Genomic DNA, 14,302 nt, shown 5'->3' with positions numbered 1-14,302 from the left:
CAACGTCTCATAGATAGAATGATGAATATAACTTGAGAAATAGGTGGTTCAGTCTTCACTTACCTTTTGTTGAAGAAGCTCTCCAAAAGTTTCGGTTGATCTTCGCCTTCAAACGATAGAGCGCAGTGATGTCCGATTCTCAACTACACACTTCTATCATAATCCGAGACTTAACTGATTGTAGACAAAAAATCAATATATAGTTTTGATCAACTAAATTTGACAACAAACTTAATATAGCAACACTTATGAGTTCGACCGAGCAATGCTCTAACACCAATTATTATTTCATTGACTGAAACCAGATAAGTGATGGTATTACTTCTTGGAAAAGATTGCTATAAGTTGTGTTTTCAAAGAATAACTAAAAAATTATAGAACAACTAATTATATATGCTAAATGCATGTTCAAAATACAAGGCTCTTCACAGGGTACTTTTAAGTACATTTGATTTGTAATTGTGAACCTATTGTTGGTCAAGATTAGCTTTTCCGTATTTTTTATTGTAATATTTTTTAACTATCATTATTTTGAAGATAGTTAATTTTTATGAAAGTTCTGAATGGATCTCCTGGTGGGATTCCCTAAGGGCATGTCTAATGAGGGAAGAAGGCGAAAAATTGAGTACAACTTGGTATTCTCCCTTTTCCTTCTTCCCTATCCTTGTTCGAGAGATTTTGAATAAGTTTACTGATATATTAGAAAGACTTTACCGGAGCGACCCTAATGGATGGAACGAGCGGAACTAGTAATTTTGTTTTTGAAACCCTTAGATATATCAAAATATTTGACAAAAAAAAGAAGAAGAGGAAAGATCCCTTCACACATTTACACTTACACTATCTCACACATTGGGTCCTAATTTGTGAACAAAAATGTAATGGTAACAAATTTGAAGCTAAAATTTCTACACACCTATCGAAAATGAGCGCATTCGGATATGTATAACACCATCATCTACTGATTTTAATTTTGATGGTTAAAAATCAATTGATTTTCGACGGTTCCTTTTCAAAGTAGTAGATGGTAATGTTATACATTTCTGAATACGCTCATTTTTAGTGAGAAAATATAGCTTTGTAAGAAGAACATATTCCCTTCAAATTCGTAGAAATTTAGATTTTTTTTACAAAAGTAATGTTCAACGTGTAGGATAATGTGAGAATAAAACTGAGAGGAGATCCTCTCAAAAAAATATTAGATTGTTCATCTCTTTAGAGCGGAGAATTTAATGCAATTTCCGGTGACTATGAATAACTGATGGTCAAACTCCTGAGCGGTTTGCATATAATCCAGCAGAACCAAAAATCCATTTGAGGATCGCAGAAAAGGGCAAAATGGGGAGCAACACATCCACAAAAAACACCTCCTCCTATCCCCCTCGAGACATTACCGGAACAATATGCATTTCCCGATCAAAAACTTCCCGGAACAACGACTCATAAGAAAGAAACCATGAAAAGGCAATGCCCTAACTTTTTACCCCTAACGAATGAAGAAAACTAAAATTACATCAATGTGTTCTTCTTCTTCTTCTTCTTCTTCTTCTTCAAATTCAATTACTCAACTGTACTTAACTGATGATATATGTTCTGAGGTCTTTCTTCATCTTCCAATTGATTCAATCTTCAAACTCAGATGTGTCTCAAAGGTATGGTTTTCACTTCTCTCATAAGACCCTAATTTCATTCACAACTGGAATGAAGTAAACCCTTCGTTATGGACATTACTTCATGCTAGTACTTTAGACAAACAACATACCCACTCATTCATAAGATTCTTCACATTTGCATATTCCAAATTGCATTCAGAATTCGTATCTCATCATCATCAAAATGGGTTTTCATGTAAGTTCTTGAATCAGAAACAGAATTTGAATCAGTCAGTGAATTTGGTAGATGGATTGTTCATTATAGGGTAAGTAATGGGTTCTTATCACAATAGATTCTTTTAATCAGAGATGTTTGTAATCCATTCACTGAGAAAAGGGTTTTCCTATGATTGGGTTGTGACTGGTTTCATGTGTAATGATGATGAATGCTTTTCGGAATTTACTGAGTTATAAGGTTATCTGAATACCGCCCATGTTTAGAGCATCTAAAGAATTTAAAGTTGGGATGTTTTCTTCTGATATGGGTGAATGGGGTATGTATGATGTTTCATGTCTTTCGAATGTTACTTGGGCATTCGAAAATTATGACAATCTTGTTGCACAAAAGGAAACTAGCAGAATTCTAGCTGTCAGCGTTAATGGAACTCATGGGAATGACGAGTGTTGGCTGATTGCCTGACCGAGTAATAGATGGTGCGGACAAGAATAGAACACAATGCACAGGGGAATCAGAAGGATTGGGTGTTCCAGGAATCAGGCTGGTATTTGTTGCACAAAAATATCGTATTACATGATATGTTAGTGGAAATGGAATCTTTGTTGAATGGAGGAGCAGGTGCGGTTGATCTAATTAAAGAAATTCAGGTTATCGGCTTCAATCCAGTTGACAAAAATGTGGTTATACTGTTATAACAGTACATTTGGGCTTACAACACCAGAACCAAGGGATATGAACAACTCCGTCATCCTTCTTTCTTGGGTAGCAATATTCCTCATTTTGGTATCTAAACATTTGCTTTTAAGCCAAGGCCGACAATACTTCCACCAGTCTCTTGGAGAGATACTTCAACTATGGATGTTCGAGAATGAAAATGAGAAGGAATGTGCCTATTGTGATATTTCAAGTGGTTATCAAGGCTTTTGATTACCATTGTGATGGATCCAGACATTGATTTTAATGATACGTCAGCAGAATGAATTTAGATTTGCTCTGGATTCATTCAATGTTATGTTTTAGTCCATCCAAGTAATTCTTTTGTGTCTTCAACGGGTACTTTACATCTGGTGTTCAAATGTCAGACACGAAGGTATGATGTTCTTCATAAGCTTTGTTTCTTTCCTTCTCACTTTTTGTCTCCCCTTTTTGGATGGTTTTACGTTACTTTCTTTTTTAGTCAGTAAGGCAGTACCATTCAGTTCATAGACCACATTTCAGTTTGCCTGGTACTTAACTATCACTGCTTTTATTCAGAGTGCTCGCTGAATGCACTTTGCTGGCTTGTTCGGCCAAATGACCAAACCAACAATTTGTTGCATTTGGTTATTTATTGGCTCCAAACCATGTCAGAGTTGTAGGAAAGCAAAATATGCTCTAGAACTCACCACAACACTAACACTTGCATTATAGGTATTTTTTAGTTATGATTTCTCAAATGCAGGAATCGAAATTATTGTTATACAGCCTGCGGTTAATAACCAGATCATCAAGTAATGTGTGGTCAAATGCTTAAATGATTGTGATAGCTTAATCCTAGATAAGGATGTCAGTAGTTTGATGGAGGACATCAAGTATCTAATTCAATAGCTAAGTTAGCTTGCTGTCAAAACTGTCATAAAATTTTGAATCTTCTTGAGGCACTAGATGGTAGGAGAGGAAACAACTCAGCAAGTGAGCAAGTGGGGACAATACTGCTCGCACTTGCCCATTCCAGACTCGCCTTTGGCTTTGTCCATACCAGGCTCACCCTTGGCTTTGGGTATTAAGATTATTCAAATTCTATTAAGATTAAAAAAACTTGATTTTACTTCTTCTTACCTTCAACTCCATATGCCCCCTAAGGTATTACTAGCTATGGTCTGCCTTTAGTAATGATGGACACTGACATATGCTTCACTCGTCTAATGCTAATACTAACAATGTTATTGTCTTCACGAAAAAAGTTTTACAGCAATCTTTTCACTTTCTAAGAAATTTTTTATGTTCTAGGATTCCTTTTTCAAGAAGTGAAATTTGACTGCCACATTCATATACATGCCAAAAGGCAAATTCCTCCTAAAAAGGCTATTTACTACTATCTATTTATTTCATCAAAAATAAATTCCACATAATAAATAAAGTTATCAACAATGTCAAAATAGAATCTAATTACTGAATATATCTATTTTACTAAACTAAGCTGCTACGCATTTTGATGCTACTTCAAACAGATTCTCAGAAATACCATTAGTTGACAGTATCATCTCCAGTTGTGCCTTAGCAAGCGCCTGTCTAGTCTCATCATAACGCCTCCACCTCGAGAAAGAAGTTACCATACGCGAGGCAACCATGGGGTTTAGCTTATCAAGTTGCAGTAACATCTCTCCCAAGAACTGGTAGCCTGATCCATCCTTTGCATGAAAATTTACTGGAGACATACGGAATCCTCCAATGAGTGAGCGCACCTTGTTTGGATTGCGCAAGTCAAAGGCAGAATGCTTTAACAGCTTCCGCACATTCTCAACATTTCCAGGAATATCAGAAATGGCTTGAAGACCAAGCCATTTATTTACAACCAGAAAGTCATGTTCCCACTTGCCGTAGAAATCAGCAAGAACATCATCACGAGTTTTACCAGGTTTTTGGACCAAGGCTGTTAGAGCTGCAAACTGGTCAGTCATGTTTGTCGCGGTCTTGTACTCATTCAGTGCAAGTTCGGTGATCTGGGCATCCTCAAGAGAAGCCAGATAGGAAAGAGCAATGTTCTTTAAAGTGCGTCTTATTGGAATGGTCGAAGACGTAAGGATCAGAGCTTCTGTTGTTTTCAACTGGTATGAGCATTGGTTCTTTCACTGTCTGGCCTGGAGTAGGAGGCACCTCTTGACTGAACTTCAAAGAGTATGTCTTGGCTTTGGAGTTGTAGAATGATGTAACTTTACAGTTGGTGTTCCTGCCTGAGAGTACCATAACAAGAAATTTGCCAAGTCAGCATCATTTGCATCTCGCATTGCAGCATGGAAGTCTTCACAAGTTACAGCTTGGCCATCATGCCTCTTGAAATAAAGATCCATCCCTCTTCTGAAACCTTGACTTCCCAGCAAAGTTTTGTACATCCTGACAACTTGAGCTCCCTTTCTATAAACCGTAGAGGTGTACAAGTTGTTTATCATAATATAAGAATGTGGTTGTACTGGATGAGCCATAGGACCAGCATCCTCTGGAAACTGATTCTTACGCAGAAATGAAACATCTTCTATCCTCTTTACGGAACGGCTTCCCATGTCTGATGAAAATCCTTGATCTCGAAAGACAGTAAGACCCTCCTTCAGACTCAGCTGGAACCAGTCACGGCATGTCACCCTGTTTGCAGTCCAGTTGTGAAAATACTCGTGACCGATAACTCCTAGAATTGCAGCATAATCTCCATCTGTAGCAGTCTCAGGTGATGCCAAAACAAGCCCTGAATTGAATATATTCAAACTCTTGTTCTCCATAGCTCCTGCATTGAAATTCTGAACGACCACAATGTTGAAAAGATCCAAGTCATACTCAAGACCATACCATCCTCCAGGTCTCCTTGCTCAACCAGATTTCCATTCGACAGAAAAACTGGATACAGCGCCTTATCGCCTTCAACCCTGCAAGTGAACTTAGCCATGATGTCAGGGCGATCCTGGTAATATGTTATCTTCGTAAAACCCTGAGCTTCACATTGTGTAACAAAATTTCCAGAAGATATATACAGTCCCTGAGACTGCTACAGATGGCGTGCATCCAGGTGATAATCTTCTTCTTTCTTCAGTTCCCTGCCATTAATTTTGATTGATACTAGCTTAACGCCCACCCCATTTAAAACCAGTGGAGAAGAGTCTGCAGCAGCTTCAATTCTTGGGTAAACAATTATGTTTTAAGAAACAATTGTGTGCTCCTCACCCAAAGAAAACATCAGATCAACTGCATCGAAGTAGTAAATCAGGCTTCTTGTAATCCTTCAAGAAGATCTCCTTGGGGGTTTCCATCTGCCTGAGCTTGGTTCTGCTGGCACTTTCCTTTCTGGCTCGTATATATAATTCTCTTTTCAGTTTCCTTTTGTTGCTAAAATTGGTATTCCGATTCTCACTCCTGATCTTATTCTCCAAGGAGCTAGGGCATAGTTTAGAAGATTCCTTATTAGGCGGCGGTGGTGCACAAATAAAAGTGGCGTCTCTTGACATCCGCCGCACACAAAGAGATACGAACACTATTTTTGATCATGGCGGACACAAAGAAGATGGTAACCTTGATGAGTTCTGATGGAGAAACTTTTGAGGTTGAAGAAGCTGTTGCACTTCAATCTGGCACGATTAAGCATATGATTGAAGATGGTTGTGCTGATAATGCTATACCTATACCAAACATAACAAGCAATATCTTGGCTAAAGTTATAGAGTATTGCAAGAAACACGCCGAAGAAACCCCTCAAGGAGATGCTCGGCGTCGATATACTGTGGAAGAAGATCTTAAGAATTGGGATGCTGAGTTTATTATTAAGGTCAATGACTACATCCTGTTCGATCTTATCTTAGCAGCAAATTATCTGAACATCAAGGACTTGTTGGAGCTGACTACCCAGAAGGTTGCAGATACGATCAAGGGTAAGACACCAGAGCAGATCCGCAAGTATTTCTACATTAAGAAGGACTTCACCCCAGAGGAAGAAGCTGAGATTATGAAGGAGTACGGTTGGGCTTTCGAATGAATTATCAATGTCAGTACTACTAGTAATGTAGTTTGGTGTTTTATTTTATTTTATTTTATTGATTTACTTGATTTGATTTGATTGTTAGAATGAAATTTTCATGTTGTTATTTTGATAATTTAGAGCAAGTTTTTTAAATGAACCCTGAAACAATAACTGGTACTATTATCTTCTGAAGATTTTCAATAATTTTGTTCCAATTGGTATTCGGATTCCCATTCTCATTCTTATTAGACACAAATCAGACTGGTCTCTCCTGATAAGTATAAAAGGAACGGGAGTGCGGAGACTTCCACACACCAAGACACGCTATTTGATCATGGCAAACTGGTGTAGGATGTTAGTACTGGAAACGAAAGAAATCGCACTTAGATAAAACTTCTCAATGGAAGAGTATGATTATTCAAAGTCTGCCTTTTTTCCTTACAGATGAGGCCATATACAATGTAGTTAATATCGGATATCGGTTCATCTCGGCCGGGACCGATATACTGGTACGATTTTATATCGGGGATATTATCGTTGAAATATCGGTTCTAGATTTAGAGACTATAGTTTTACATTAAACATTTTCTCCACACATTTTCGGATAAGATATAATAGATAACATCAATTTATCAAAAAAACAAAAGAGTAACTTTAGTAGACTTGCTTCGAGAGCTACATGCACCCTACTACCACCTGGAAGACTTTCTTCGCCAAAATTACCCTTAAACTTTATAAAAAACGACCAATACCGTCTCATATCGGGAAATGTAGGAAAATTTCGTATCGACCGATACGGCCGATATTTGACCGAAACGGCCGATATTCGACCGATACGGCCGATATTATCGGGCGAATATCGTATCCCCGATATCCTTCTTATCGTATCCTTCTGTACCGATATCCGAAATATCCCCGATATATCGGCCGTATCGGCCGATATTGCCTACATTGGCCATATATAGGCCTTATGACATAATTAATATTAATGCAAATATCTCTTAAGAATAATGCAAATAAAGAGGAAATCCTAACCAAATATGATATCATGCCAATTCTGCAAGATATCTCTTATTTCCTAACAAAAATAACAAACAGGAAAATATTCCTGCATGGCTAACGGATATTCTTTCGTCGATCTCTTTCTTCCAAGTAGGATTCTGCCATATCTTGCACTACATCATTCTCCCTGGGAAAGAGGAAATTCGCCCTCGAATTAGGCAGGTTAGGAAGATCATCATCGGACAAGTCGCCGTGGTAGGGAATTAGATGACGCACATTGAACACATCAGCCGTATGAATATGACTGGGAAGCTTCAGACGGTAAGCATTGGGGTTGAGTTTTTCAATAATTTCAAATGGACTAATCTTGCGAGGACCCAACTTGTTGTATGTACCCACCGAAAAACGTTCCTTAATAAGCACAGCCCAAACGAAATCACCTACCTCAAATTCAACATGACGACGATGCTTATCAGCGGATGTTTTATATTTGGCAGAAGAAACTACCAAATTTTGAGCAGCAATGTCATGTATTTGTTGAAGATTCTTCACTAAAGTATCCGCAGTGGTATCCACACGTTGTAGGTCTGGAACCGGTGCTAGGTCGAGTGAAGAACGAGGGTTAAACCCACAGACCACTTGAAAAGGACTAAACCCTGTGCTCCTATGAATTGCTCTATTGAAAGCGAATTCATCTTGAAACAGATGTTGATCCCATTGCTTAGTGTGAGACCCAACCAAACTACGAAGTAAATTCCCAAGAGAACAGTTCACTACCTCTGTCTGCCCATCCGTTTGTGGGTGATAAGCGCTGCTGAATTTCAGCTCCGTACGTAACAATTTCCAAAGACATCTCCAAAAATGACTAAGGAATTTAGAATCACGGTCTGATACGATGGATTCCAGAAGAACATGCAGACGGTACGCATTTCTGAAAAATAATAGCGCCACATTAACCGCGTCCGTAGTCTTCTTGCAAGCTACAAAATGTGACATCTTGGAAAATCTGTCAACTATAACAAAAACAGAATCCATCCCCTGTTGTGTTCGCGGAAAACCGAAAACAAAGTCAATACTAATATCAGTCCATGGCTTCGAAGGAATTGGTAACGGCATATAAAGACCCGCATTCGTAGCTGACCCTTTAGAGACCTGACAGACGTGACAACGAGAGACAAATCGTTGCACCTCCTTAAACAGACGCGGCCAAAAATAGGATGCAGAGATCAGCTGGAATGTTTTGTCACGACCAAAGTGACCTTCGTTATGCATCTCCTGGATGATCTTCAATCGCCGTCTACAGGCCGGGATGCACATCCGAGTGCCTTTGAAGAGAAATCCGTCCAGCAAGGAGAATTGTGCACTGTTGCCTACACGTACAACTTCCAATACGACAGAAAAATATGGGTCTGTTTGGTATAATGTCGCAAACGAGTCAAACCCCAATACTTTAGTCCGCAGTGATGTTAAAAGGCTTCGTCGACGACTAAGACCATCAGCCACACGGTTTTGAGTACCCGCTTTGTGTTTGAGGACGAATGTAAAATCCTGCAGATAACTAGCCCATTTAACCTGGCGTGCACTCATCTTGTCTTGATTACCTATGTGCTTGAGAGCGTCGTGGTCAGTAAGCAAAACAAAGTCGGAATGAATCAAATAATGACGCCAGTGCTTAAGAGTCTGTATGATGGCATAAAATTCCAGTTCGTACGTGCTATAATTACGTTTGGATCCATTCAACTTTTCACTGAAAAAGGCGACCGGCTTACCTGTTTGGCTTAAGACGGCACCAGTACCAACCTTAGAGGTGTCTGTGTGAACTTCGAACGGCAAAGAAAAATTGGGTAAAGCTAATATAGGAGCCTAACAAAGCTTCTATTTAAGCAAGATAAAGCTTGCTGTCGCCTCTTCTGTCCATGCAAATTTACCATTCTTCATGCAGTCCGTGATTGCCGCTGCTATCGTGCTAAAATGGGGAATAAATCTCCTATAAAAAGACGCAAACCCGTGAAAACTCTGAGCCTCATGGATTGTTTGGGGGCAAGGCCAAGTACGTACATCATCGACCTTAGACTCATCCACCGATATGCCATCCTTGGATATGACGTATCCAAGAAACAGAATACGATCCGTACAAAAAACACACTTCTTTGGAGAAGCAAAGAAATGTTGCTGGCGTAAAACTACTAAGACCTCACAAAGATGACACAAGTGACAATCCAAGTTAGTACTATAAACCAAGATGTCATCGAAATAAACGACAACAAACTTACCCAAAAATGGTTTTAATACTTCGTTCATTACGCGCATAAATGTACTAGGAGCATTGGAGAGACCAAACGGCATCACCAACCATTCATAAAGTCCTTCCCTCGTTTTAAAAGCGGTCTTCCATTCATCTCCTGGCCGTATACGAATCTGATGGTAGCCACTACGCAAAACCAATTTGCTAAAAACCGTAGCACCATGAAGCTGGTCAAGTATATCGTCTAACCGAGGAATAGGAAAAAGATACTTTACCGTAATCTTATTAATAACACGACTATCCACGCACATGCGCCATGTACCATCCTTCTTAGGAATGAGCAACGCCGGAACTGCGCAAGGGCTGAGACTCTCCCTGATAAGGCCTTTGGCTAATAACTCCCCCACTTGACATTGTAGTTCCATATGTTCTTTTGGACTCATGCGATAATGAGCTCGATTAGGAAGCACTGAACCAGGCACCAAGTCTATCCCGTACTGAATAGCTCGAGAAGGAGGCAAACCCTCTAGAAGATTAACTGGGAAGATATCCTCAAAGTCCGATAACAACCCCTGGACACATGCCGGAACCTCCACAGCAACTGTAGCCTCAGGAGAGAGACCACACAAGATGAAAACCATCCCCTCAGTGAGCATCTCTTTCTCAAATGGACGCCAAGAAAGAAAATTGGAAGCCACGGGAGAAACAGGTGCGTGCACTGTCACATTGGCAGGAACCAGCGTAACACGAGTATTCTTAAATATGAATGAGTATGTATTCATCTTACCATCATGAGTCACTTCCCTATCGTATTGCCATGGTCGACCCAACAGCAGATGACAGGCATCCATCACCACGACATCACACCACACGACATCTTCATAGACAGAACCAATGGAAAACTTCACAAGACAACGTCTGGAAATAGTTACCTCGGATCCCTTACTAAGCCAGTGAAGATAATATGGGCTAGGATGTTTTTCCGTGGGAAGCTTGAGTTTCCGAACAGCCTCGTCAGATACCACGTTTTCACAGCTGCCAGAATCAACGATCAAACGGCACACCTTGCCTTCAATGGTACACGTTGTCTGGAAGATGTTCTTTCTTAGCCATGACTAGTCAGCGTCAGTTTTAGGAGTAAGAAACGATCGACGGTAGATCATCAAACATTCACCTTGGTCACCTAGAAGGAACACCTCATCGAACTCAGCTGCTGTCTCCTCCGCATCAGCAAAAACATCAGCAGCAGTATCCACTTCTGCAAGCAAAGCCTTACCAGGTCTACCAGCCTTGCGACACTCGTTTGCCAAGTGATTCGGATCTCCACAACGATAGCACTTATGACTAGACTTCGTAGGCGTACTAACAACCTGTTGTGCGGAAGCAGTATGAGAAGAAGAAGCCAGAGGACGGACGATTGCTACCCGAATCGACTTACGAGATAGTTGTTTCTCCAATCGCAAAGCACGCTGATGAACCTCAGACACAGAATAATAGTCAAACAGATTAAGGGTATCTTGAAAAGTCTCACACAAACCCCCTAAGTATCGATAAACAAGTTGTTCTTCAGTGTCTGTAATACCTGATCGTGTGACCAAATCATAGAACTCTTTCGTATATTCATCAATTGATCGAAAACCCTGACGAAGATTTTGTAAACGAATATAGAGTTCCCTCGTATAGTTAAACGGTAAAAAGGCCGAACACATGCACTTTTCAAGCCTAACCCAGGAAGAAATAGGAGTTTTACCTTTCTGAATTCGTGAAGCTTTCAACTAACGCCACCAAACAACATCCCTTCCTCGAAAGCACGTAGCCACAAGCGTAACCACTCGATCATCAGGAACCCTCTTAAATTCCAGAACTTCCTCCATAGTAGAGAACCAGTCGATACAATCTTCCGGTGTTAAACCGCTACCATGAAACTCAGGAATCTCTATTCGGAATGACGATTCCCAACTCCTAGAGTCACGCTCACTCCCAGCAAAGGGGTTTTCAGTATCATTATCGTCATCTGTTCCATCAGAATTGGATTCATCCGTAGGAGGAAGACGGCGCTCATGTCGTTGTAACAATGTTGCTACTTGACCGGCGAGCTGCTCAACCGTGCGTGATAGTTCATCGTACCTAGTTCTCTCAATCACCTCATCAACCAGAGCTTCGCGAGGACCACCCTGACCTCTACCACGAACCATGTTGGAATGATCGATACCCAGATTCTGAATACCAAATGGTGTAGGATGTTAGTACTGAAAACGAAAGAAATCGCACTTAGATAAAACTTCTCAATGGAAGAGTATGATTATTCAAAGTCTGCCTTTTTTCCTTACAGACGAGACCATATATAGGCCTTATGACATAATTAATATTAATGCAAATATCTCTTAAGATTAATGCAAATAAAGAGGAAATCCTAACCAAATATGATATCATGCCAATTCTGCAAGATATCCCTTATTTCCTAACAAAATTAACAAACAGGAAAATATTCCTGCACGGCTAACGGATATTCTTTCGTCGATCTCTTTCTTCCAAGTAGGATTCTGCCATATCTTGCACTACATCACAAACGGAAAGATAACCTTGAAGAGTTGTGATGGAGAAATTTTTGATGTTGATGAAGCTGTTGCTCTTCAATCTCGAACCATTAAACATATGATTGTGCTGATAATGCTATACCTTTACCAAACGTGAAAAGCCAGATGTTGTCTAAAGTTATTGCGTATTGCAAGAAACACGTTGAAACCTCTGAAGGGAATGGTCGTCGTGAAGATCTTGACAAGTGGGATGCTGTTTTTGTTAAAGTCGGTCAGTATACCCTGTTTGAATATATCTTAGCTGCAAATTATTTGGATATCAAGAGCTTGTTGGAACTGACTTGCCAGAAAGCTGCGGATGGGATCAAGGATAAGACACCAGAGAAGATTTGCAAATATTTCAACATTAAGAATGACTTCACCCCAGAGGAAGAAGAGGAGGAGGTTAAGAAGAAGGCTTTCTAATGAGTTATCGATATCGGATTGGAGCACTCGTTTATGCCTTTATGGTATTTTCTTTTTGCATGTACACTATTAATTTGATTCGGTTAAAACTTAATATTATCTTTTGAACATTTTGTTGAGTACTACATTATTGAACTTGTAGAGATTTTGAACTGGTACGATAAACAATGACTAACGAGGCACTATACGGGCAACAAGAGGTGTCTTCATCCTTAAAATAAAGAAAAGATCCTCTGTCAAGTCAGGGAATTTCCCTTCACTGACACATGACCAGCGAAAACTGTTCACTAAATTCGCCAGAGTTAGAGCAACTTGAAGTTTAGCCAAATCCATTCCTGCACATATTCTTCTCCCTGCACCAAACGCAATTAATGACCTTTCCATGGCTAGAGTTGCCTTGTTTTTATCACCACCATCGTTCAAAGCACCCAAGAACCTCTCTGGCATGAACCTCTGCGGTTCGACCCAGACAGTTGGATCATAGTGTACAGCATAGATGTTCACCATAACTGGTGTACCTTTACGCACCTTCATTCCCATCAAGCTGCTGTCGCAGACTGCTTGATGCGGTACTGCTAATGGCGCGATTGGTTTCATTCTCAAGACCTCTTTTACTACTGCATTCACATACTTTAACTTGCTCACTTCCTCAACTGTTATCATTTCTTCTCTTGAATGACCATTTCCAGTTAATTCCTGCACTTCTGCGTAGACCTTTTGTTGAATTTTCTCATCGTGTATCAAATACGCGAGTGCCCATGAAGTTGCATTCGAGGTGCTATCAGTTGAAAGCAAGAACTGTTCGAAAAGGTTGAAGATGACTACTTCTTCACTGTAATCCTCCTGGCAGAGGAGAAACTGCAAGAAACAGTTTGTTGATGATTTATATCGGCGAATATACGGACGGATAGTTTCTTCTATTTTATGCTTCAATTCATATGCCTCTTTGAAGAGAAGCCTGAATCCAGGTATGTATCGAGTGAATTCGAACACATCTACTAAACGAGCATGTCCACTTAGTCTAATAGTCTCCTCCATCACGGCATCTATGTTTTCTACAAACCCATCTTTATCTTCAAATTCGACTCCAAAACAGAATCGTCCGATGAGCTGAATCGTGGTTCTTCGAAGTGGGACCATTCCGCACTACGGGAAAAATATACATCTACAACTGGAAATTTACAACTCTTCGCTAAACATCGTAGAAAGTCATATGTTTTACAACTGGTTTCAAAGGAAGAGTTGTCGTATATCATCACTGCCAACCCTTAGGAAACAAGGGGTTGCCTAAGAAAACAAACGACAACTCCTTAAGCAAAAACGTTGTGACGACATTTAGCTATAACAACTCTGTTCCATAAAGGTAGTGACTAAGCCTATCACAATTTTCACAAGAGTTGTTGAAGAACACCAAAATATGATGATGAAAAATAGTGTTAGAGGGGAGATTCGAACATGAACCTACTGCATGGAAGTCTGGCTCATCAACCATCCTTACAGTTCACAAGTTTTTTTTTTTTT

At 39.9% G+C, this 14,302-nt stretch overlaps 2 protein-coding genes and 2 pseudogenes across 2 annotated transcripts; 2 read left to right on the top strand and 2 right to left on the bottom strand.

Annotated features, from left to right (window-relative positions):
• Positions 1 to 4,004: 4,004 nt before the first annotated feature.
• Positions 4,005 to 5,467, bottom strand: LOC113352821 (annotated as a pseudogene).
• On the top strand, positions 4,146 to 6,747 carry LOC113350461 (SKP1-like protein 4). The gene is made up of 2 exons (XM_026594597.1): positions 4,146 to 5,587; positions 5,669 to 6,747. The coding sequence occupies exon 2, from the start codon at positions 6,062 to 6,064 to the stop codon at positions 6,545 to 6,547; it is 486 nt and encodes a 161-aa protein (XP_026450382.1). The 5' UTR covers positions 4,146 to 5,587; positions 5,669 to 6,061; the 3' UTR covers positions 6,548 to 6,747.
• Positions 6,748 to 12,067: 5,320 nt separating this feature from the next.
• Positions 12,068 to 12,781, top strand: LOC113352820 (annotated as a pseudogene).
• Positions 12,782 to 12,901: 120 nt separating this feature from the next.
• LOC113354531 (trifunctional (S)-stylopine synthase/(S)-nandinine synthase/(S)-canadine synthase-like) lies at positions 12,902 to 13,921 on the bottom strand. The gene has a single exon (XM_026597840.1). The coding sequence runs from the start codon at positions 13,919 to 13,921 to the stop codon at positions 12,953 to 12,955; it is 969 nt and encodes a 322-aa protein (XP_026453625.1). The 3' UTR covers positions 12,902 to 12,952.
• Between the last annotated feature and the right edge of the window lie 381 nt (positions 13,922 to 14,302).

This window comes from Papaver somniferum, chromosome 2, assembly GCF_003573695.1.
Source record: "Papaver somniferum cultivar HN1 chromosome 2, ASM357369v1, whole genome shotgun sequence".
NCBI classification, from domain to species: Eukaryota; Viridiplantae; Streptophyta; class Magnoliopsida; order Ranunculales; family Papaveraceae; genus Papaver; species Papaver somniferum.
This window is presented reverse-complemented; position numbering and strand designations above follow the sequence as displayed.